The sequence below is a fragment of the Callospermophilus lateralis genome, chromosome 6, assembly GCF_048772815.1.
Source record: "Callospermophilus lateralis isolate mCalLat2 chromosome 6, mCalLat2.hap1, whole genome shotgun sequence".
Taxonomy (NCBI): domain Eukaryota; kingdom Metazoa; phylum Chordata; class Mammalia; order Rodentia; family Sciuridae; genus Callospermophilus; species Callospermophilus lateralis.
Genome location: NC_135310.1, coordinates 96096119 through 96122787, shown reverse-complemented (window position 1 = coordinate 96122787; position 26669 = coordinate 96096119). Strand labels below are relative to the sequence as shown.

The window sequence follows — 26669 nt, the reverse complement described above, 5'->3', positions numbered from 1 at the left end:
ATGACAAGCCCTGTAAAGTAGATATCTAACTTATTGTGATAACTGTAAAGATATTATCTTTTTTTTCTCATATTTGTTCCTTAATGCCAACTTTTATAATACAGAAATTATTCTTTTAGAAGTGGTTGAACTGAGTTTGGCCTTTCTACTACCATCGAATTAATATCAGATGTGAAGAGTTCCTTAATGTTCCTGACTTATAATTTTATGATCTCCCCTGTGTATGGTGTTAAAGTGATTTAAACAAATCCCAGTTGTTGAGAAATGCAATAAATTTAACTCCAAATGGTTTGATTATATTATTAACGATCATTATTATTTTACAACCTCATTTACCTCAACTTCTTAAAAAGATAGATTGAAATTAATAGTCTGGAGTAAAGTAGTATTAGTGTCAGGAGGACTTAGATTTAGCATATGAGAGCAGCAAGTTTAATTAAGGAAATTTTGGGTTATGGTGGGAAGAATTTTTATTTTTTGGTACCAGGGATTGAACTCAGGACACTTGCCCATGATCCACATCCCTATCCCTATTTTGTATTTTATTTCGAGACAGGGTCTCACTGAGTTGCTTAGCACCTCAGTTTTGATGGGGCTGGCTTTAAACTGGTGATCCTCCTGCCTCAGCCTTCAGAGCTGCTGGGATTATAGGCATGTGCCACCGTGCCTGGCGAGAAGAATTTTTATATGATATTAATTCAGCTTACGAAAATTTCTAAGTGTGGTCAGATTTTTGGCCAACATTTCAAATGAGAATGATAACCTAGATCTGGGAGGAAAAAACAGTGTTTTTGTTTTTTTTTTTCCTGCGTGACATGTTTTGTACTCTTGTTTCCTAAAGAATCAAGACATTATTGTAGTTTTTGTTTTTTCTTCTTTTTTAAAATTTTTTTTTAACTTGTAGTTGGACACAATATCTTTATTTATTTTTATGTGGTGCTGAGGATCGGACCCAGTGCCTCACACATGCAAGGCAGGCACTCTACCACTGAGCTATAGCCCCAGCCCAGTTTTTGTTTTTTCTATTTAATTTTTTTTTTCTGTTTTCAGAATCCAAATTCTTATTTTAGTAGATATATTGCATGGTACTTGCCAATTTTTAAGAAATCAGATATTAAATACTGAATTTTAGTTTGCCTTGTGTTGGTGGAAGGGGGAGATAAGTACCCAAGAATAGGACAGTGTTTCTTTAAAAAAAAAAAAAAAAGAAAAAGAAAAACAACTGATTATTATTATTATTTATTTATTCAATTTCTCAGCAGAAGTAATCAGAACATCAATATCTTTTAAATACATTAGTACCTGATGGGGAGAGTTTTAACCAGTGATTATTAATTTTGTATTTTGAATTACTTTTATCAAATGAACAGATTTAGAAGAAAGAACCTCTCATGTACTTTTTTTTTTTTTTTAATTGGTTGATTTGTTTCAGAAGGAGTTGAAAAAGAAGTCAGGAGGAGTATAATTTTTGAAGGGGTACCCGAGGGAGAAACTGTGAAACAAAATAGTTAATAACAGGACTTTCTAAGTACCATTTAGGATTTTGAGGACTTTGTATGTTAATCTTCACAGCAGCCTTTCTAGAGCAGTAGTTTTATCTCCATTTTTTTTTTTTTTTTTTTTTTTTTTTAATAATTTGAAACACTGAGAGATTAAGTAGGAGCTTCAGTTGTAGAGGGCCTTGTTCAGCATGAGAGTCCTGGAATCTTTGGAGGCATATAGAGCTTAATTTATTGTGGAGGTAGACTGTGGGAGATGAAGGGATTGTGTGCCAGGAGGACAAGGAATAAAAAAAAGAATGGATTCTTTTTATATATATATATATATATATATATATATTTAGTTTTTTAAATGGACACAATCTTTATTTTGTTTTTATGTGGTGCTGAGAATCAAACCCAGTGCCTCACGCATGCCAGGCGAGCACACTACCACTTGAGCCACATCTCCAGCCCCCCAAAAAGAATGGATTCTTGTAACTCTTTGGTAGTCTTAGTTGTTCTAATTGTAGATTTTTGACCAAAAGATTTTCAAAAGATTAGTCCTGGTTTAGTTTGTTTTCCATTGTTATAACTGAATTCCATAGGCTGATAATTTACAAAGAATCAGGTTTATTTAGCTCACAATTTTGAAGGCTGGGATGTCCCAATAGCATGGTGCAGCCATCTAGTAAGAGTTTTCTTGCTGTATCATAATATCACAGGGATAATTACATGGAATACAGAATAAGCATGTTATCTTGGGTCTCTCTTCCCCTTCTTATAAAACCATTGATGCCAGCATGGGGAGCCCCATTTTCTTGGCCTTATCTAGTCCTTATTAGCTTACAAAGACCCCCACCTCCAAATACTATTACCATGTGAATTTGGGGTTAAATTTTTACCGCATGTACTTTAAAAAAACCATAACAGAAGGCATTATTTACCTTCTAAGTTATTTCTTAGTACATACAAACATGGGCAGTTCTTTGTTGATTTTTTTTCCCCCTTCTCTCCTTCCTCCCCTTACCTCTCTCCACTTCCCTCTTCTGCCGCACTCAAATTTCTTTTCTCTTTCATTCATCATTTTTGTAGAGGGTAATGTCCCTATCACACTTCTTTCCCTTCTGCTTTCTTCAACTGTTACTTACATAGAAAACCCATCTTTGCCACTTTAACCTCCTTCAGCTGGTTGTCATTTACTTCTAATTTTGTTCTTACAATGTCTTTCTTTGGACTGATAAAAATGTTTTTCTGTCACTCACCAAAGGAAACTTTTCCCACTAGTCCTTTTGTATGATTCTTTAATTCAGCAAATATTTCTGGAGTACCTACTAGGCACTAAGTTGTTCTAGGTTTTGGTCTTTGAGCCACAAATAAGGAGTGTCTCTGATGTGTGGAACTTACAGTGTAATGGAGAAGACAGTCAAAATAAATAGATATTACATATCAGATGGTGAAACACGTTTTAAAGGTAAAGTGTATTAATGATCAGTAGGCAGTGATGGGAGTATGTATTGTTTTGCATAATGTGATTAGAGAAGATTTCTCAGATTTGAGTTAAACCTAAATACAGTGAGAGAGTGAGCTATGTGGATATTCAGAAGAAGAGCTCTCCATGCAGAAGGCGGGTACTATGCTAACTTGTGTTCTGGAAAGGCCAATGTGAGAATGAAATCAGCTTGGTAGGAGTTGAAGTCAAGGAAGTTGGCAAAGGAAGATCTTGTTAACCTGTGGGCTTGGATCAAAATTTAAATGTGTCAGGAAGGCTTTGGAGGATCTTGAACAGAAGAATCTAATGTTGTCTGATAATATTTTAGAAGGATCACAGGAATAACTGAATAAACTATATGTGGAGGGAGGGGTTTCAGTAGAAGAACCTAGTTGCTAGGAGACTAATTTATTATAGTGTTCTCTTGATGAGAAATGATGGTGATTTGGAGTAGCGTATTAGCTGTGGAGATGGTAAATGGTCAGATATGTGATGTTTGGTTGGATGTAGGGAGCAATATGGGGAGAGGAGCTAAGGATGTTTCTCAAGTTTTAGGCTTGAACAACTGGGTGAGTGGAGGTTCTATTAACTGGAAGTACCCATCGAGGAACAGTTTAGGGGGACTAGGAGAATGTGAGGAATTTGTATTTATTTTCAATATGTTAACTTTTAGATACCTGTTGGACAGTCTAATTGAGGTCAAACACTCTCCTGGAGATTAGATCTCATGTGGGATTGGGAATATACATATTGAAGTCACCCAGGAATTGATGGAACTGGGTAGGATCACTAGGGATGAGTGAGTGTGAATGATGATAAAGAAGAAAAATGGGAGGACTTAACTGTTAAGTTCTTGAGCATGTAGACATCTGCAGAAGAGAAGGTTCTTTGAAAGGATATTGAAAAGAAGTTTCTAGTAAGATAGGAGGACATGATATCCCAGAAACTGAGAAGGAAGAGATTCAAGAAGGGGGAATTATGCCAGATACTACAAGGACATGGAATACTTTAAAACTTGATAATTGACCTTTGGTTTTGACTTGCTAAATTCTGTTGATTCTACTTTGATCAATAGGGCTATAAACTTTATAGCAGTCAAAATAAATAGATATGTAATAGATATCTATTTATAGCAGTGAAAATAAATAGACATGTAATATGCACTCCCTGCCAGCAAGAGTATTAGTCTTTTCACCTCGACTATTTTCCTCTTTTGGATTGTTGTTCTTATTACAATATAAAACATATGGGCATTTTAGAAAATTTGGAGAAAACAAAGTATAAGAAAGATGAAACAACAATATTCCTTATCCACCTTACCTTTAGAGATAATCACTGATAATAACCTCTTCCATTTTTTTCTATGCATTTTTATACATCTTTGAAATGCATATAATGTTTACGCTTTTACATAGAATTGAGGTGAAAAAGTTTGCTTTTGAAAATGAACATAGTGGATCAACTTAGCAAATGTCAAGACATTTTTGAGAATGTGTAGCAGCATAGATGAAAAAGCCTAACTGGAGTTCCTCTTCTGTGTCTACCCCAATTATATCTTAAATGAGTCCTGATTAATTTTCTTAGAGCATGTTCTCCTAAGCTCTTAGTGCATAGAGTGATGGTTAAATTAAAAGCATGAGCTCTATTTTTTTTTTAAGTAATACATGCTTATAGCAGGACATTTGGAAAATAGAAGATGTATTCTTATCTTTTGGAGATAAGAATTGCTGCTTATAATTAATGTTTATGATTTTCATCTATTTCCTGCTCTTTTCCACTTGTCTAAATGTACATACACATGCATTTTATTTATTTATTTATCTCTAATGAGGATCAGACTTATGTTTTCTGGTTAGCATCTTCTTCACAATCCATTCTTCCCTCTGTTCTTTATAAATTATCATGGTCAGAGTGTATAAGCAGTTTTATAATTCTGTTTGTTGTCAAATTGCTCTTCAAAAAGATTGTACCATTTGAAAGCATATTTATAAAGAATTTTGTTTTCTTTAAATTTTAGGGTAGACCACTATCTTGTTGAGCTATTTTAAATGAAGTTCTACTTGGATACAAAGATAAGGACTAGATAACTTCTTGAGGTTCCTTCTAACCCCTAGGATGAAGATAATAACTAACATTTGTGTAGTGCTCTAAAGTTTAAAGAGTGAGTTCCCATACATCATCTCACTTGACCCTCACAACAACCCTGTGAGGTAGGTAGGACAGGTATTATTATCCTCATTTTAGAGATAAAGAAAACTGATAGAGAGGTTAAGTGATTTAATCAAGTTTGAATGTTCTGACAGGGGCTTGAATCCAGGTCTTTTGATTTAATCATATTCTTTGTATAAGATTTCATACAAATGCACATTCAGGATTATTTACACATATTGGCTAGTTAAATGATATTTATTCTCTACAGAGAAAAATTCTAATGACAATAGTGTTAATATATCCAGTGTCCCTTTTCCATTCCTTCCTCCCTCTTATCAATTGAATGGCTTTGTTTCTTTAATTAAGTAATTTAATTATGTCACCATATTAAGCACCTACTGTTTTCCTCACCATTTGAGGGAAGGGGAAGTTAAGTTTTTCATTTTTTCTCTCTTTATCTTTTACTCTTTATCTTCTCTGCCTTCCCCCTTTGCATCACTCAAAAGTATAACTGTATTGCTTACTGTCACATATGTAGCATAAAGTCTGTTAAGTAATAGGGTCTCAGTTAGAATATCTGGTCCTGACATGAATCAAATGTAGAATACTAAGGCTTTTGAAGGTGTTGAGCTCTTTTGTATCTTAAATAAAATTGAGATTATTGAGCCTTCCAGGTGCCTTTGACACTCTTAAAGGGACAGCAAATGATAAATGAAAGTGATAGTTGAGTTGAGAACAAATCTGGAGTGATTGTTCTTCTCTTTTGACTAGTTTACCTTAGGAGGTAGAAGTTTCTCAAAATGAATTTATGTGAGAACTTAGCAAAGATAGTGTCACATATGTTAGGAATAGACCTAAACTTTCATGATTGTAGTTTTTTATGTTAAAACCATCTCACAGGTTTTTGTACTACCTTTAAGTACTTATAACTTCCAATATTTTTTAAAATTAATTTTTTATTATTGTTTTTGTTTTTCTCTAGTTGTTGGTCTTGACGATATTATGGATGAAGGAGTTGTTAAAGAAAGTGGCAATGATACCATTGATGAAGAAGAATTGATTTTACCTAACAGGAATTTGAGGGACAAAGTAGAAGAAAATTCAGTGAGATCACCAAGAAAATCACCTCGTTTAATGGCACAAGGTAATTCTTTCAAAGAGGTCCAGCCAGAAGGTCAGAGCTATAGGAATAGATGTATTGGGTTGTAAACTTGCCAAGCAGAGATCATTTTTTTATATTTGCTTATATTAAATGTTTTAATATTCAAATTATGAGATCATGTCAATTTGTTGTATAAAGTCTCCAGCACCTACTACCCCAATACTCATTTCTATCCATGGTAGAAATCACTATTAACTCGGCTAGCTAGCTATTTTTTTTTTCTTTTTCTTTTTCTTTCTTGGTATTTACCTTCATATCTTTAAGAAGCATGCAGATATTCCTACTTTTTGATTATTCTTATTTAGGTATTTATCACTTGACTTCCCACTCTGGATGATAAAATTTTTCTTTTCTTTTCCCTGTCACATAAAAGCACATTTTGTCATCCTTCCAATATATAATTTTGTTAGAATTAATTATTTGTTACTATGGCTACATGTTGTTGACAATGATACTTTTAGTAAATGATAGCTACGTTTCCTGTACAACTTTTTGTCTTCTGGATTTGATTGTTTTCCCTTTGCATTTGCTTTATTTATTGTGGATGTTCCAGTGATTACTCCCCAACTAGTTTTGTTATTTGTCTGAATTTTTCTTAATGAAATTTTGTATATCAGGTATTCTGTCATTTTCATTTTATTGAAATAGTAACCCTTGGTGCCTTCTGATCATTGCCTTGGGTAGACTATTGTTAACCTTATAAATCTGATAGAAAGCCATTATTCAGGAGTCTTTTTTTTTTTTTTTTTTTTTAACTGTTCTTCTGAGGAGTCTGTACTTGGTACTTTGTTATAGTTCCTGTTTCTTTTTGGTCGTTGAGTGCCTTTATTTTGTGACACACCTTTTCCAGAAGTTTTGTGAGAAAAGGAATTGTGGAGATATACTTCTTAAATTATGTGTGTCTGCAAGTCTATTGAATCTGTTCTCACTTGGAATCATGGTTTGGTTGGAAATGAAATTTGAGATTGGAAATCAGTTTCTTTGGAAATTTAAAGGCGTTTTCCCATTTTCTTCTAATTTAAACGTGTTATTGAGAAGTTTATTTTGATTATTTTTGGAGATATATTACCTGCTTTCTTATGGAAGGTTGTGGAATCTTCCTCTTTAGTGCTAGTGTTTTGATGTTTTGTGATACTCTTGGTGTGAATGATCATGATAATGTACCTTGATATGAGTATATTTTATGTATTGAGCTAGGATTAATTAGAGCTTCAGTCTAAAAACTATTGGTTTTCAGTTCTAGGAAAATGTCTTGAGTTATTTCATTGTTAATTCTCTTGTTTTCTCAGTTCTTGCTTTCTGAAATTCCTATTAATGCAAGTGTTAGAAGGCACGGATTAGCCCTTTCATTTATATTTTGCATACTCCAACCTTTTGCTTTTTTCCTTTACTTGCTGAAATTTTCTATTTCCTCAGACTTTACTGTTTTGTACTTTTAAATTTCCAAATATCCTTTTGTTTAATTTTGAAATTGGCCCTTTTGTTAACATTCTATTCTGGATTTGCGTATATAATATCTTTCTTATTAAGCTACTCATGGTATTTGAAAAATATTTTTTTATCTCCTTTCATAATTTTCTTTCCCTTTTGTATTTTAAAAGTATTGTGGACTTCATGTTTCATGTTAGAGGCTTTCCTAGAATCTTAGACCGTTGACTGTTGCTCATGTTTAAGGATAGAGAACAAAGACAGCGTGGAACCTATAAGCACGAGGACAATTGTGTGGTCATCTGGCTTTGCTGTTTTTTGACGGAATCCCTCATATCAAAGTTTAGGTTATTCCTGTAATAGCATATTCTGGGAGTCTTTGAGGGATAATGTTTGGGGTGTCTCTGTTTTCAGTGTATACAAATTGATTTAAGTCTCACAAATTTCACTGTATTGCCCTCCACTCTCATATATATATGTGATACTCATTAGTATAACACACTTTACTCTCTCAAGAGGATAAACCACCAGTTTTGGGTTAGGTGTTGGATTTTGACAAACCTGCCAGCTTAGTGTCTGTCACATTAGGTCTTCTATATCAGTTTTTTTTCTCTTGTGGTACTGGGGATTGAACCCAGGGACACTTTATTCCTGAAATATATCCTCAACTCTTTTTTATTTTTTATTTTGAGGCAAGGTCCTGCTAAGTTGCCGAGGCTGGCTTCAAATGTGCAATCCTCCTGCTTCAGCTTCCTGAGTAGCTAGGATTATGGGTGTGTACCACTGCACTCAGCATTACATCAGTTACTTTTTAATCACGTCTTGTTTTGCTTCAAGAATTTGTCATTGTTTTCTCCTCTTCGGTTCTTCCTTTTCTTTTGGATTCATGCCTTTTCAAAAAAGATCCCTTTCTGTAGTATAGTGTTGAAGTGAATAAACTTTGTTGCAAGTATTCACCTGAGTTTTTCCTTGATTTGCATTTTTGATCAGATTTAGTTATTTGGCCTGTGCATATTTGAGACTTCGAAAAATGAATAAAATAAATAATGTAGAAAAATAATAGTTTTTATCAATAGAGTCAGGCTCCAAACTAAAACAGTTTCTATTTAGAGACAAATGACTTTTGTCTTTTGCGTAACAAATTACTTTCTATTAGAAACTAATATTTTATCAGTATATCTTCACAGTTACTGTGTTATTTGTTCTTTTATGATTTTTAGCAATCACTTGAGTGTTAAGTCTTCATTTATTTCAAGGGTGGATAAAGTGGGTTTCAAAGCTTTAAAAGTCGTCTAAATTGTGGAATAAAACCTCATTAACATTTATTATTTAAAAAATATATAGGTGAGCTTTGGATAAACTCATAATCCACTTGATAATTTTTAAAAGTTATTAACTGCTTCCTTAATGTTCACATGCATTATCAAGTCCTGGAGGAATTAAGAAAGGGTCCCTGAGGAATGTACAGGAAGAATTAATGAGATCCTCAAACTGCTGACAGGAGGATGCCCAGACTGTGTGTACCATTGTAAAGATCAGAATAAATAAAGAATAAGTAAAGAGAGAATTAAAAAAAAAAAAAAAGAAGAAGAAGAAGAAGAACAAGTGTTCTAAAGAGAAGGAGCAGAGTAGAAAAGATAAAGTCTCATGTGAGATAATCTTACTATTGTAATATGAAGATTGCTTACTAACATTCAAATTACTATACTTGGGCAAGGGTGGCCAAGCAATTGGATGGGATCCACTCAATGATAGCACGCTAAACAAACTGCAGCTGTGATTCATTCTTCATCAAAACCAGCTCTTTAAGCTGGGTGTGGTGTAATCCTGGTGGCCCCGGGAGGCTGAGGCAGGAGGATCTCAATTTTGAGGCCCTAAGCCAACTTAGTAAGTGGCTTAAAATAAAAAATAAAAAGGGCTGGGGAGGGTTGGGGTTGTGGCTCAGTGGTAGAGCACTTGCCTCGAACGTGTGAACTACTGGGTTCGATCTTCAGCACCACATAAAAATAAAGATTAAAAAAAAAAAAAAAGGCTGGGGATGTGGCTCAGTGGTGAAATGCCTCTGGGTTCAATCTCCACTACAAAAAAAAAAACAAAAAAACAACAACAACAAAAACAAGCAAACAAAAAGAAAGATAAGCTTTCCCTCATAGAATCTGGGGGTAGGGGTTAGGATGGGGGGAGATAACAAGAAAGTAGCAGGGAATCTATTAGAGAAGAGGAAGGTGACTGAGTGGAGAGGGGGAGAGAAGAGAATAAGAGAAGGTCATGGGGTAAATAGAATCAAAGTATGTTATTTGCATGTATATGAATAAGCAACAGTGAAACTCATTCCATGTAATAATTTTTTTCTTTTTAAGAAAGGGTCCCTAAGATTAGGATGACTATATAATTTAGTTTTCAAACTGGGTGAAAGTTTTAAGAGTGTACTGTTAAGCTGGGTGTGGTTGTGCACACGCCAGTAATTTGGGAGGCTGGGATCATGAGTTTAAAGCCAGCCTCAGCAATGGGGAGGCACTAAGCAACTCAGTGAGACCCTGCCTCTAAATAAAATACAAAATAGAGCATTGGTAGAGAGCCCCTGAGTTCAATACCCAGTACCTGTACCCCCTACCCCTGCCCACCCCCCCCCCCAAAAAAAATTGTGCTGTTAATTTTATCAGGACTATAAGCATCACCTGGAATAGTTCCAGTAAAAAATAGTTCCAGATAGTTCCTTCTCACAGTTTAATTATAAATGACAAATTAGGGAACTTTAGAAATATTGGGGTATAGTAGAATTTTGTTTTGAAAGAGAGCTTTTAAAAATGGTATTGTTCATCTGGCATTGGTTTAGAAGTATAGGATATGCAGTCTTGGAAATAGCTTTGTATTTTGAATTTTAATTTATGAGTCTTTCTACTTACTGAGTTTATCAGTTCTTTTCACTTTGTTTCTCCTGGAGGATTTATCAGGATAAGAAAAGAGGAAAAACTCAGACTTTTACATTTTCATCTTGATACATTTACTTGGTTTAGGTATTTTAAATTTTAATTTTCTTTTCTGATAATCTATGTATTGTACTCTGGCATATACTCTTACTTAGGAATAGCTTGAATGTTAAATTGTGAGGTAAGGTAAATACATTGAAAAAAGGAATTAGACTTTTTGAGGTTTTATCTCAACTCATGTAGATCCTATTTGTGATAGATAGTTTTAGTTTGGATTTTATTAGTGTTTGAATTTATTCAGTTTTATATGTTTGGAAATGTTTAGTATTTAAAATGTATGATGGTCTTTCTTTGGGCATTAATGTAAAGGAAGGTCATTTATTTTTACTTAATACTTCTTATGGAAGAGAAACCTGATGAAAATGTGTTTTGTATTAGGTTATAGTATTAGTCTGAGTTGTATAGTTGCTTTTTTGTTTTTTTTTTAACCCCAGCAGAATTCAAAGAACTTTGATTGAGTTGATGTATATATTAATGTATATATGAGCATTTTTATTAAAATGTTCATATAAGTTTTAGAGCTCAGAATAAAGAAGTGATATATTATTATATAAATTGTACTGAGATAAAAACACATGGCAAAATAGCTAAGTTATTTTTATTTATTTTTTTCCTTGTGATAGAACAAGTAAGAAGTTTGCGACAAAGCACTATTGCCAAGCGTTCAAATGCAGCACCTTTGAGTAGCACAAAAAAAGCATCTGGGAAGACTGTATCTACCCCTAAAGCAGGGGTGAAACAACCAGATAAATGTCAGATTAAAGAAGAAGTTTCTACATCACTAAAACCTGAGTATCATAAGGAGAATAGAAGGAGCAACAGACACATTGGACAGATTGAAGTGGTACCAGAAATATCATTGTCTTCAGGTCATTCTTCAGTGTCATCTTGTCTTGAAATGAAGGAAGAAGATGGATTAGATTCCAAGCATAAATATAATAATCAGGGAGAAGCAAATGTGCCATCTCATGAATTAAATAGTCCACTTCTTTCAGAGACTTGTGTTAGTATTGAAGAAAAGAAAAATGAAACTCTGATGGAAGGTAAAATTAAGACTGTTAGTAGCCCATTGTTTCAGTTTTCAGGTAAAGAAGATGATGAACAGAATGATTCCATTTCAGGTAAAATGGATGAGACTGTTGAAGAAAGGAGGGCAAAGGGAAAACTTGAACAAGAATCAAAGGTGGTAGCAAAATTATCTCATGAGGATGACCAAATTATTGAGGAACCTGAATCTTCTTCTGGTATGTCTGGTGATACTGCTTGTATAGATCCAAATAAGACAGAGAAGAACCTTGTAGATTTGCCTAGTTCAGCGGATAAAGTGACTGAATGTAATTTGGAATTGAAGAATACCGTGGATATTGTTGATGAAGCTGAGAATTCCCTTCAAAGAACTAAAGTGGAACCGTTAGGTTCTTGTGAAGACACAGAGTCTAATGATATTCAGCTAAAGACCACTGAGTTTAATAAATCAAATTCAGAGGTGGTTGATACTAGTCCTTTTGAACCAGAAACTAATATTTTAGAAAATGCTATTTGTGATGTGCCTGACCAAAATTCAAAGCAGTTGGATATTACTGAAAACATTAAAATGGAGCCTCATGATACAGCAAACCTTCAGAATGATAGGAGCAGCCAGTCAAGTAGTGTATCTTGCTTAGAGACAAAAAACACAAAATCCAAACACACAAAACCTGTAACTCATTCTAAGCAAAACATGAACACAGATACTCCAAGGAAAATTGTTGCAGCAAAGCATGAAGTAGTGCATAACAAGACTAAAGTTAATGTTAAAAGTGTGAAACGAAATGCTGATGAACCAGAATCTCAGCAAAATTTTCATAGACCAGTCAAAGTGAGAAAAAAACAAATTGATAAGGATGCAAAGACTCAGAGTTATAATTCTGGGGCTAAATCTATGAAAAGCCAAGCTCATTCTGTATTGAGAAAGACATCACAGGATCAAAATGTAGTGCAAACTTGCAAATCTTTAACTCATTCTTTGAGTGATAAGCCTCTTCCTGGTCACCCTAGTTGCTCTAAAGAACCTCATCATCCTGCACAAACTGGACACTTACTACATTCCAGCCAGAAACAGTGCCATAAACCTCAGCAGCAGGTATCAGGAGTGAAAATCACTAGTCATGTGAAAGAAGAGCTTGAACACCCAGGCCTTGAGCATTCTAAGGAGGATGATAAACTGAGACTAAAAAAACCTGAGAAAAACCTACAACCTCGCCAGAGAAGAAGCAGCAGAAGTTTTTCTTTGGATGAACCACCATTATTCATTCCAGACAACATAGCTACTGTAAAAAAAGAAGGTTCAGATCATAATTCTTCATTTGAAAGCAAATATGTATGGACTCCCAGCAAGCAGTGTGGGTTTTGCAAAAAACCACATGGCAACAGGTGTGTGTGTGTGTGTATGAGTGATGTATACATTGAAGAGAAATTGGTTTTGTGGCGGGTGGGATTAGTGTGAGAATTTTTTTATATATACAGAAATTATTTAATATACAAAGACTTTTGCAAAAACCAAAAAACCCCTCATCAATCCTGGATAAATGATAGAAAGATGGAGCCACTGAAATTACAAATATATCATCCCAGAACATTTTTAAAAGCATAGTCTGACCAATAGCTGATATATACAGAAATGTTATATTGTAACCAGTGAGAGAGAGTGTAATTTAGTAATTACATCTGAAAAAGATACTAAAAACTTTGGCTTATCGGAAAATTGTTACACTGCCTTGGGACTGTAAGTTATATATCATTCTATTTGGCTTGAGAAGAACTAGTAATAAAGTATGAAGGTCATAATGGAAATTTAATTTTCTTTTGAAGTTTTTTTTTTTTTAAATGCACATTAAAGACTTAATACTATCACCTCAAAACTGTCAAACTTGACTTTGGAATGAAATTTGATAGCTGAAACAACTGTTAAATTACACAGTGAATTTTGTATGTAACATGAAATAGTGAGAACATGTATTTCCTTTTGGAATGTTGTAGTGATTACAGTAATTTTTTGTGAGTTCTAGTCTTTCAAAATTATAGTTTATTTAGCATTACTTTTCATTATTCTTTTTTTGAATTCCATTAATAGTTTTATGACACTGCCTTCCCACTCCAATACATTTTTTTTATTTACTGGATTTTTTAAGAAAAGGGAAACAAGATGAAGTGGAATTTGCAGCTACAAGATTGTCATGATCAAGTGTTCACATTGCTGTTGGAACTTCTGTCAACGCTGATACGATAAAAGGAAATGATAACTTGTACATTATTATGTTATCTTTATTCATGAAAGTTAATATTAGGGTGACTTTTCCTAGCACTGTCAGACTAAATAAAAATGAAACTAAATTTGGAGAGGGACAATTTTAGTGAAGTATGTTGTAATACATTATTTTGATGGGGAGGAGTTGTTAGGAGAGAAGAAGAGGGGAAGAGTTGGGTTTCTCTAGAAAATAAGTTTTATGTCAAAGAGTTTCTTCTTTTATGATTTATGGTCAGTACAAGGCTTATTTTCAGCATCTGGGGTTATTTCATAACAATATATTCCAGTTTTTTCACATTGTGATTTTTTGAATACAGTGCTACATTTGTCCCTACTTTTATGGTCTTTATAGTTTTTTATATAAAACACCTTATTCTGATATTTCAAAATGAGCCTACTATTTTTAGACTTAAGAATTAAGAGTTAGATGGTGCTTTTAAGTAGCCTTTTAATAAAAGCCAGCCCTTTTGTGTCTGCTAAAATCGTCTAAAAATCATCACCTTGACATATGGTCAGAGAAATGGAATAGAAGCATTAAGTGAAACATGGGCATAGAGTTGGAAGCTGTGTTTAAGTACATTATAATGTAGCTTTATTTTTTTTTTAAGCATATCTTTATTTTATTTATTTATTTTTTTATATGCTGCTTTGGATCAAACCTAGTGCCTCACGCATGCCAGGCAAGCGCTCAACCATTGAACTATAACCCCAGGCCTTCTATTGTAGCTTTTTAATAGATAAACTTTTGTTCTAATGACCCAGTCTTCATGAGTTTGTCCAGGCTTTTTAATACTTCATCAACATCAACAATTATTTTCATAAAATGAAGATATGTGTTAGTTCTATTAAAGAAGTTTTTTTTTAAACCTAATGCCACCTTTGAGATCTACTCTATATTGTCTAGAGTATCTTTCCTCCAGTTGGAAAATGACTTTTAGATGTATAGGAATTTTGGGTTCACCCTGTGTAATTGACCTAGATAATATATATATAAACATTGGAAACAATCAGTTTTGGAAGGAGCTTTGCAGAATTCTTCAGTCTTGTGAATAAAGAAGACTAAGTGATTGCTTTTTTCTTTACATATCAACTAGCCTTCTCTGCTTTATTATATTGCATTTACTCAAAATGTACATTTCACATAGTAATTTTCCTATTTTAATCCACATGTAATAATATGAACTTATTTAAGGGAAAATTTTAGAAATAATTTTAGTCCTCTTTGATGTCATGTATTAGCCACACTGAAAGTTATTTGTTAATACACAGATCTGACATTGTTAGCCCTTGTGACAACTTTGCTTCTGTAAAGACTATTTTAACTTCAGCATTTTACACACACTGCATTTGGTATTAATCTCCTGATATGTGCATCCAGCTGGAAATTATATTTTGTAGTAGAGAGATTCATGGCATAGCCAAATGTGATAAGCAACTTCTACATTTATCCTAAAGACAGTAGGTATTAACTCTTTAAGATGCTGTATAAGGTTTTTTTGCTGCTGCTTCCTAATTCAGCTTAAAACCAAAAGAATGTTGTTTTAAAAACTATTTAACGCTTCGTTTTTCAATAAATGCAACTTTTGAATTTTTTAACATCAGCTAGTTAGCATTTTGAAAGAACAAAGTCTTAGATACCTTGTGGTTTCTACTTCCTTAATTCTTCAAAAGATGCTTGTATCTTTAATTTGCATTGTACTTTCATGGCCCTCTTTAATTTGCATTGTACTTTCATGGCCCTCGTTATAGATTAGTATTTTGGATAATGTTTTTAAAATTGAAAAAAAAATCTTCTTAGTAAAATGTATTCATAGATTTACGTTCAAATAAGAAAACTTATTTCTGAGAACTAATGATTCTGATTTTTCTCAGAATTTTGTAGACAAAATATTTATAGATATATTTTCCCCTCCATATTAGATTGTTGTAATAACAAATGATTTAATGTTTATGTGAAATAGAATTCTTTAATCTTAGAATAATGAGTACAAATATACTCTACAGTAACATGGTCTAGGCTGACACTAAAAATTATTCAGAGCTGAAGGCCCATCTTATAACACATAAAAGTGTTAGTGATTTGTGACATAAATTTGTTGAGTAGAAGTTCTCATTATTGCTTCTGTAGTTTACTTTGAAGAAACTTGAAAATTTTCTAAGAATGTGTTTTGGCTAATGCCAAAATGATTCTTAACTAACTTATACTAATTTGGTTCAGTTAAATGATCCAGAGCTAAATCCTACACAGTGATTTTAGATCAGTATTGATTACCATAGCATCTATGGTACAATATTTTCCTTAATTTCTCTTCTGAGTAACCAGAAATGCAAGGACAGGGCAAAAAAAATGGGAGAGTAATTATTAGCTACTTCACCTCTTGCTGTACTGTGCACCCCTACTGTGTCATCCCCCTTCCTCATGTTTTTAAAGTACAGTAACCCGGAAAGGGAAGAAAATAAACTCCTTATGTGTGTATGTATATGAAAAATCATCCATTTTTAAAAGTATAGCTTAAAAAGTTCATGGTACTTCTAAGTTTTAGATTTTAAAATAATCACCATTTACATTTTTGGAGAATTAGTTCCATTTAAAGTGCATTTCATTTTCCCCTGTGGAAATTATTTTTACCAACATCATGTTTTCCCTTGATTAACTGCATGTTTTTAACATAAAACCTAAACTATTAAGATATCATCTGTAGATGGCACTAGATGTTAACTTTTTGGAGCCTCTTAAGTTTGAGACATGTCCAAAATAAATTTGAAGTAAGGCACAGTGAAATAATTACTTGAAAATTTTATGATCATAACTTATTCTTCTCTGGTTAAGTTAAATAAAAATTTGAAAATACTATGTGTTTTATAATTTGACATTTAGAATAGGATTTGGCACAAAAGCATAGTCCAGGTTTTCAAGTTGTGTCTTATTGAAATCATTTCAGACTTCGTTTGAAGAAATCATAAACCAGCTTTGTGGAAGTAAAGAGACATCACCATTAGCTTTCCTTAAGTATTTCAAGTCTGTTCATATTAGTTGCTTTCAGAAATAATGCTTTTAACTTTGCAACTTGAAATGAAGACATTGAAGCACCTGTATTATTAAAACCTTTTTTTCCCCTTTGGCTGGAATATCTTTATCACTGAAACATTATGAAGCCATCAAGGATTTCAAATCTAGACATCACCTCTGTTATCTAGAGATCTTCTATTTCTGTCTCAGAAACAAATATTCCATTGTTGAATTTTTTTCATGCCTTGTAAATCCAAAATGTGTTTTTTAAATTTTTCAAACCAAATGCATCATTGGAAAGACGAGGACTTAACCTGATAAAAGTAGCACAGCCATAACCAATGAAGGTTAAGAATGATAAACATTGAAGAAGTCAAGGCACAGAAGTAGTTGGCAAAGGCACATGAGTCAGGAGAAAAGCAAGTGCTGCTATGGAGGAATGAGGTATTTGGTGTGATTTTAAAACACCTTGTGAGGATGTATAGTTAAGATTTTAATTTTTGTATTTTCAGTGTTAAACAGGATCTCCAACCTGCTCTATTTAGAGTAGATTGACTCTACAATCCAGTGTATTTCCTTTACAATTTCTCCTTCCTGTTGGACTGCAAGTCTGCCCCTATCTGCCTCCCACTACAGGGAATTGAGCACAGAGGCACTCTACCACTGAGCTACATCTCCTTTCAAAAAACTTTAAAAAGACACGTTCTTACAAAGTTGCCTAGGCTGGTACCAAACTTGTGATCGTCCTGTGTCAACTTCTCAAGTTGCTGGGATCACAGGTGTGCCCTAATGTGCCCTACAGACTAAAAGTTTTAAAAGAATTTTGGCACTTGGTGATTGCAGTGGTGTCAAAATCAGTAGACTAGACAAGTCCTTAAATGATTAAAGAAGATAGAAGTCTTTAAAACATACCGTGAATTGCTAGCCTGAAGAAGGACGGAGGAAAATGTTAAAACATGAATATTTGAAGTGAGCTTTGTAGTTTTCCTAACAACAGATTAAAAAGTATGTAAAGGAGATAATGTCTCCCTTACATTGCTGTTTACATATCTGATTTGCCAATTTATTCTAAAGTAATTAAAATTATAATTGAGGGCAAAACATTTTTGGAATGATGAATCTCATGTCTTTAGACTTACTGGTAGTGTGATTAGTGATTTATTGTTTAGTGCATTTGCTACTAAAGTGCAGTACAGGGAAAGACTGACCAGAAGAATGGAATTAAGATTGAATCTGAATGTTATTACCATCATGTCAAGGTTGCATACTAATCCTTTGGAAAACAAGTTTTTTATCTAAAGCACTTGGGCATTAGTAGGAATATCTTTCTCACCCAAAAGTTTATAAAAACATTTTTCAGCTGAATCTTACACAATGAAAGCATATTTTGAGCTTAAGTGATACTGGTTAATAAACAGTTTTAGAGACCCCTTATGTTAGTTTTTACTTAGTTTTTGTTGCTGTTTTTTTCCTTTTCACTTAAAATAATTTGGATAAACAATTCTTCCCCAATTTTATGCATGATTTCTAAGACTGTAGCTGTAACTTGAATGGATTATGATGAAATTATCACAGAAATCACTTTCCTCTGGAGAAATTAATTGATTCTGTAATTTATTCTATGTGGCATTCTTTATGGACAGATCTGTTGTCCTTTGTTTTTATTTGTGATGGTGTGTTGTTTGTGTCCTCCCCACTCTAATACTTTCTCATGCCAGAGGAAATAATTTGAAGTTTTAGAAATTCCATTTTCATCATGTTCTTTGAAATTTGCTCCATGTTGAACTAATGGAATGGGTAAAGATGAAAACATGCAGAATATCAGAAAATCAAATATTGAACATTTAATTTAGTCTCACTTTTGACATTGATTTTTTTAAAAAAATCACAATTTTTGTTGTTTTTTGCTTTTTTTTTTTTTTTCCAGGTTTATGGTTGGCTGTGGGAGATGTGATGACTGGTTTCATGGTGATTGTGTTGGGTTAAGTCTTTCCCAAGCACAACAAATGGGAGAGGAAGACAAAGAATATGTGTGTGTAAAATGTTGTGCTGAAGAAGATAAAAAGACTGAGATATTAGACACAGATATTTTGGAAAACCAAGCTACAGTTGAAGTCCATAGTGAAGATAAATCAATGGAATGTGAAAAGCTTGGGTTATCAAAGCACATGACAACAAATGACAAAACCAAATACATAGATGATACAGTGAAGCACAAGGTCAAAATTTTAAAACGGGTGAGCTTTTTATTGGTACATTTTGTTATTTTAAGAATTTTGTGTGAACCAACCGTGAGAATTTTGAAATTTCAAGGTTTGAGTTTTTCTGATGTACAGTTATTTTTTATGTTTTCTTAAAAATGAAATTTATTTAAGAATATTTGGATAATCATGGTGAAACCAAATGGTGGCATCTTCAGAATATGCAAGTCTTATTTCTCATGGTTCTTTGTGCTATTTCTGTAGAGGCTGTATTTTTTTTTAAAGGCATTTCAGAGCCTTTCAATTTGAATAAAACAGTGAAATATTTACTTGATAAATTTTGAGATGATAAAAACTCTTTGATTAAGTCAAAATTTGAAGACTTTAATATGTACTTTATAATTTGACATTTAGAATTGAATAGAATCGTCTGTTAGGATGCTTGTGTGATCTTGTGGTTTGTAAGTATAAATTGTGCTTGCCAAGTTTTTAAAAAAGCTTTTTAGAACATAAATGTCAATTTTTTAAGTATTTGGCATTATTATTTTCAAGTTGGAAGATTTTTTTTCTATTGTTTTTCCTGTAAGGAAAAAATTACTTTTAAAATAACTTTTAGTTTTCATCCCCGTCCCAGCCCCATATTTGCTTGGAACTCTCACCTCATTATTTTTCTCCTAAAAGGTTGGTCAGTTTTCCCTGATCTTACATTTTTAACTATTTTCTGAAGTGTTTTTTTTCTTCTGTTTTTTTGTTTTTGGTACTGGGGATTAAACCAGGCTGAGGCTCACCTTGAACCATGCCATCCTCTGTCTCAGCCTCCTGAGTGGCTAGACCTTCTGAAATAGTTTTCTAATAGAAATTTCAAGATCTTTGGGGCTGGGGTTGTGGCTCAGCAGTAGAGTGCTGCCTAGCAAATGGAGGCCCTGGGTTCGATCCTCAGCACCACATAAAAATAAATAAGTAAAATAAAGGTATTGTGTACAACTACAATTAAAAAATGAATATTAAAAAAAAGAAATTTCAAGATGCTTAACAGGAGCAATATAAAGGACACAGCATTTTATCTCATTGAATTTTCTTGTCTTTTCATTACCTTTGATTTTTTAAATCCTTAATTTGTTATAGAATACTGCAGAGAAGGAAATAGTAGCAACAAATACCTAAGAATCGACAAGTACGATAATCTAAAAGATAGCATGAATTTTAGAGTTGGAAGGAACCTAGGGACCTTTTAGCCCAACTATTCTGCTTTGTTAATATTTTTTACAATTCTAAGTGAAAGTCCAGTTTCTATATTGAAAAGCATTGCAAGGGACTACATCTTCATTTTAAACAGCTCCACTTGTTAGAAAATACTTCAGTTTGAGCTGAAATTTGCATCCCTGATGACTAATCTTTCTACAGTATAATAGGGAAGATAATAGATTCAAGTACATGATTGTTTCTCCAGAATCTTCCCCTTATTTTCCCCTGATTTATAAACTAAAGTTCTTTCCGACACTACTTATGAAACAAATCTGGATTAAGTACCAGTTTTCAAAACCTTGCAGAATCCAACATTATCTGTTCTACTTTTTGAGAATCAGATTCTGTCCTTCTGATATTTTCTATTTATTAGTTTGGTCAGCATCAAAATAATTTATAATATAGACCTGGGAGCTCCATTAAACAGTTTATAGCATGTCTTTGGAAAGTTTCTTAATTATCACCTCTTGTATATAGCCTCTATTCTAGTATCTGTATCCAAAAAGGAACTGAGGTTAGTCTGATTTTGTAAAAATGTATGTACCATCCAAGTGATTGTTGCTTTCTTCCTTTTTTTTTTTTTAATGTTGATGGTGACTTATTGAATCTTTGAACATGTCTGATGTTAGTTTATGGAATCTGAATTTCAGAGAGAATTTTTTTTTTAATATTTATTTTTTAGTTCTCGGCGGACACAACATCTTTGTATGTGGTGTTGAGGATCGAACCTGGGCCTCACGCATGCCAGGCGAGCATGCTACCGCTTGAGCCACATCCCCAGCCCTGGAATTTGCATTTTAAACATCACTTCCTATCCCTAAATTTTTATGTTGAGCCATTTATTGAGTTTCTGTTGTATGGCATGGTACTATCAGATTTAGGCATATAACATATCAAAATGTATTGTTATTGTCAAGGAAGTGTAGTTGGAGGGGTAAAAAACAAAAACAAAACAAATAAAAAAACCCAAGTAAATAAAAAATTAGAAGATTCCCATTCTAGAGAAAATAATCTTTTTATATGTATACTCTTAGAAACTTACGATCATATGTTTGTCAATGCACAGCATTTTTCTGTCTTTCAAGCACATAGGTTTGGTGTGATTAATTTCTACCAAGGATCTCAGAATTTAGTTTCATTAGTAATTCTTTGTGGGTTATAATTAGAACCAGAGAAGCAAGGATGGTTTATTTTGCCCCTGGGATTTAAAATTGTCAGTAGGCATACTGAGAACTCAGTTTATACACTTACGTAGGCAAGTGTGACTTCATTTGCTTTAGAAATATAGTGAAAAATGAAATGCTTGTTTCTCCACAATTTCTTTTTGCATATCTAAGCTAGCTAAGACCTCTTTTTTACCTTATGCCTAATTTTCTTTCTGTTAACATTATTGGGAACATAATCTCTTGCCCTTTTCTCCCTTCTTTTATAGGCTATTGTGTTTTGCAAAAAATAGGTGTATAACAAATGGATTTTGAATGAAAGCAAATCTTTTTTTACTAATAAGGCTTATTTTTTGTACATCTTTAAATATCTATCTCTATATATGTATCTATACTTATTTATTTATTTTTTTGGATGCTGGAGATTGAACTTAGGGACACTTTACCCTTGAGTTACACACCCTGCCCTCTTTTTGTTTATTTATTTTGAGACCAGACCTCTCTAAGTTGTTGAGGCTGGCCTTATCGTCCTCCTCCTTTTTTTTTTTTTTTTTTTAGAGAGAGAGAATTTTTTAATATTTATTTATTTTTTAGTTTTTCGACAGACACAACATCTTTGTTTTTGTATGTGGTGCTGAGGATCCAACCTGGGCCGCACGCGTGCCAGGCAAGCGCGCTACCGCTTGAGCCATATCCCCAGCCCTCATCCTCCTTCTTTAGCCTTCCATGTTGCTAGGATTACAGGCATGCTTCATTGTACCTATCATAAAATATGTGTTCTTTTTGGTGGGGGGCAGGTACTAGGGGTTTAACTCAGGGGCACTCGACTACTGAGCCACATCCTCGCCCTGTTTTGTATTTTATTTAGAGACAGGATCTCAGTGACTTGTTTAGTGCCTTGCTTTTGCTGAGGCTGGCTTTGATCTCTCAGTACTCTTACCTCAGCCTCTTGAGCCACTGGGATTACAGGCATGCACCACCACACCTTGCCAAAATGTTTGTTCTTAAGAGATAGTAATACTAATTAGGTTGATTTTTTTTTTTTTTTTTTTTTTTTATCCATATACTATTGAGGCTTGTTTCCTGTTTAAAGATTATTTAGTGGTATGCATTTTAATGAATTAAGTGCTATTTTTCCAGGAGTCTGGTGAAAGCAAAAATTCATCAGACTGTAGAGATACTGAAGTTAAAAAATGGCAGCTAGCTCCTCTTCGAAAGATGGGACAACCAGTTTTACCGCGGAGATCTTCAGAAGAAAAAAATGAGAAAATACCAAAAGAGTCTACAACTGTTATTTGCACAGGTGAAAAAGCTTCAAAATCAGGTAGTGTTATTAAAATAAATTATTATATGCTAATTTATTTGTTTTATTTTGTACACAATTAATAAATAGGGGATTTTTAAAAATTTGATATTTTAATAGCAGTAGTGATAGTTTATATGATTGGCCTTATTTGTAATTCAAAAGTATTACTCTGAGATCTGGGAACTTAAGTGCCCCTGCCTTCATGGCACTTGGATACTAGTTGGAGAAGCAGAAAATAAGTTGACAAGTAAGAAGAGAGTGTTATCTTAAAGCCTGTGAAGAAAAAGTATAGTAGTGGGATAGAGAGCCACAATCAGGGAGAGTGCAGGGAACTTCTGTTTTAGATAGAATGAAGGAGGTAACTTGTAGATTTGAGGAAATGTATAGAGTTTTTGGAGAGATAAGTAAGTGAAATCTTTGAGGCAGTAACAAGCTTGGTATTTGAGGAGTAAGAAAGTCAACATGCAGTCATTTGAAGGTAATGCATGCAGTATAGAATATTAATCAAAGATGAGGTTATAGAAAATTATGTATTGTGGGACCATGAGAAGGGTTTATATTTTGTTCTGAATGTTATGGGAAGCCTTTAGAGGGTTTTGTATAAGGGAATGATAAGTCAATCTCATTGATCTGTGAATATTGGATTGTAGGAGGGTACAAGAAAAATCATATATTGGGCTGGGGATTGGCTCAAGCGGTAGCGTGCTTGCCTGGCATGCGTGCGGCCCGGGTTCGAGCCTCAGCACCACGTACAAAGATGTTGTGTCCGCCAAGTACTAAGAAAAAAAAATAAATGTTAAAAAATTCTCTCTCTCTCTCTCACTCTCTCTCTCACTCTTTGTAAAAAAAAAAGAAAAAAAAAAAAAGAAAAATCATATACCTGTTAGGAATCTGTAGCAGTATCTTGTGAAATAAATGATGGTAGCTTGTAGCAGATGTATAATGGAAATAGGGAAAAGTGGTCAAGTTAAGATATATTTTACAATAGAGTAGACAGAACTTGCTGATGAAGAAAAGAAAGTCTTGATTGAATAAAGTGTTGCATTGTTTACTTAGATGAGGACAATGCTAACATGGGGAAGAAAGTTGAAAAGTTATATTTTGGCCATTAAAACTTTGAAAAGTCTGGAGCTGACAGAAGCCTTTGGGGATCAGTATATAAATTTGGGATTGATCAGTACATAGTTGTTATGGAAGTTAGGAAGAGGCTAGGAGGAGAGAATCCAGCAAAAGAGACTGAGAGATGGCCTTTTAGGAAATAGGACAATTGAGAGACCGTGGTGGCTTGAGGACAGATGAAGTTTCAGGAGGCAGGAAATATTTAATTGTCATATGCTGTTTGGACATCTAATAAGATGAACACATACTGTTAAACCTATGATTTAGTACAATAGAGATCATTGATGAGAATGGTTTCAGTGGAGCAGTAAGGGGAAAACCCAGTAGTTTGTGAAAGAATGCAAAGGTGAGGATCTGCAGATATTTATTACATATAACTTTTTCACGGTGTTTTTCTACTTAAGGAAATATAAATGATATATGATAGTTTCTTAAATATCATATATTTATATTTATTATATATTATATATATGTTTATCATTATATTATATATATTGTATCATGTATTTACCCTTATATATAGCTAGAGGTGGATATGGGATCAAGGAATTTTTTTCTAGAGGATACTTTTTTTTTTTTTTTTTTTAAGAGAGAGTGAGAGAGGAGAGAGAGAGAGAGAGAGAGAGAGAGAGAGAGAATTTTTTTAATATTTATTTTTTAGTTATCGGCGGACACAACATCTTTGTTTGTACATGGTGCTGAGAATCGAACCCGGGCCGCACGCATGCCAGGCGAGCGCGCTACCACTTGAGCCACATCCCCAGCCCCTAGAGGATACTTTATGACATGTTTGTTTTCTAGTTTTCCTAACACTCATTTATTGAAGAAACTTTTCTTGCTGCCTTTGTTCAAAATCAATTGGTTGTAAATAGGTAAATTTGAGGGGGGGGTTCACAGAACATTATATGTTTTGTTGGACTGGACTATGTATCTGTTTCTGTGCAAGAACCATGCTGTTATTGTTTACTATTACTCATGTTGTATATTTTAAAGTCAGTATCATATAAGGCCTTCTGTTTTGAACTTTCTGCTCAGAATTGCTTTGGCTAATTAGGATGATTTGTGGTTCCATACAAATTTTAGGAGTGGTTTTTCCTACTTTTGTGGAAAATGTTGTTGATAATTTCAATAAGCGTTGCATTGAATTGGTAGATTGTTTGGAAGAATATGGACATGTTAGCAATACTTCATTTCTTCTGGTCCATGAACATGGAAGGTCTTTCCTTTTGTGTGTCTGTATGTGTATGTGTGTCTTCAGTTTCTTTCACCCAGCATTTTATAAATTTCATTGTATTGATTAAATGTATTCCTAGATGCTATTTATTTATTTATTTATGGTTCTTGGGAATGGTATTGCTGTCTTAATAATTTCTCAGTAATTTCATTATTAGCACATAAAAATGCTAATGACTTTTGTGTATTGATTTTTGTATCCTGCAAGTTTAGTAAATTTATTTATTGTTTTAGTTTTTTAGTGGAGTCTTTATGTTTTTCTATGTATAAAATCTTGTCTTTTGCAAACAGGGATAATTTGACTACCTCCTTTCTTATTTGGATTCTCTTTCTTTCTCTTTGTCTTACTGCACTTACCAAAATCTGAAAAATTTTTAGTGTAAAACTCAAAATTTTCAGGTTTTGGATGTTTTGATTAGAGATGCTCAGTTTATAGTAGGGAACATGGTTTGTGTTATGAGAGAAGATGGATAGGTCGATTTGATGATGGGAAGACTTGTAAGATGACATTTTTCTCTTTTGTTAGTGAAATATGAAGTGGTCAAATCTTGTTGGTTAGAGAAGATTCAGAAAAAGAGTGTGAAATAGATGTCTCGGAAAATGGGAAAAAAATTTGCTGGGAAAATATGATAAGATTAGGGTGGAAGCTCAAATTACTCAATATTTATGATTATGGATTTAAAATGATATCTGGAAATAATAGTGCATATTTTTCTCCAGTTACTTTTAGATGTTTGTAACCTGCTTGGGTAAAAGATGAAAGTTGGCTTTCAGCAGAGTTGTGGTTTCCTGATAGAGATATTTATTTATTTAAAATTTTTATTTTGTTCCTTTTAGATACACATGACAGTAGAGTGTATTTTGGCATATTATACATACATGGAGTATAACTTATCCTATTTAGGATCCCATTCTTGTGGTTGTACATGATGTGGAATTTCATTGGTTGTGTACTTTGAGTATAGGAAAGTTATGTCCTAATCCCATCCCCTGATAGAGATAGGTAAAGGAGTGGTAATAGTGTTGTACTATCTAATAAAATTTGACTGTGGGAAATTGAGGCCATGCTTTTACTGGATTGGAAAAATGGTTAGCATCACTAATCAGGGAAATAGAAATCAAAACCACAATGAGATCCCACCCAGTATGCAAGACTGAAGATAACAAGTGTTGATGAGGATGTAGAGAAACCAATTGCAGACCTTAACATTCAAATTAATAATATCAAACACAAGTAGAACAAGAGATTGACTAGTTTTGTGATATTAGGTAGGGTCACTTAATTATACGCTAACCTAATAAGTTCAGGTCAAAATTTCAAAATAGCTTTTTAAAAGCTAATTGATACATACACATGAAAAGTAACTAGCTTTGAAAAATCATTATTTAAATTGGGAAAAGAGTA

At 33.4% G+C, this 26669-nt stretch overlaps 1 protein-coding gene across 4 annotated transcripts in view; it reads left to right on the top strand.

Moving 5' to 3' along the window:
• Positions 1–26669, top strand: part of Phf3 (PHD finger protein 3) — an 88542-nt gene that overhangs the window by 42375 nt on the left and 19498 nt on the right. For 3 of the 4 annotated variants that reach the window (XM_076858524.1, XM_076858523.1, XM_076858522.1), the window contains 4 exons: positions 6104–6265; positions 11325–13113; positions 18925–19234; positions 22747–22930. In XM_076858524.1, the coding sequence (XP_076714639.1) occupies positions 6124–6265; positions 11325–13113; positions 18925–19234; positions 22747–22930 (2425 nt within the window). In that variant the 5' untranslated portion in view covers positions 6104–6123. Of the gene's footprint in view, positions 1–5038; positions 5181–6103; positions 6266–11324; positions 13114–18924; positions 19235–22746; positions 22931–26669 lie in introns of those variants that run through there. The other variant, XM_076858525.1, reaches the window with a different exon arrangement.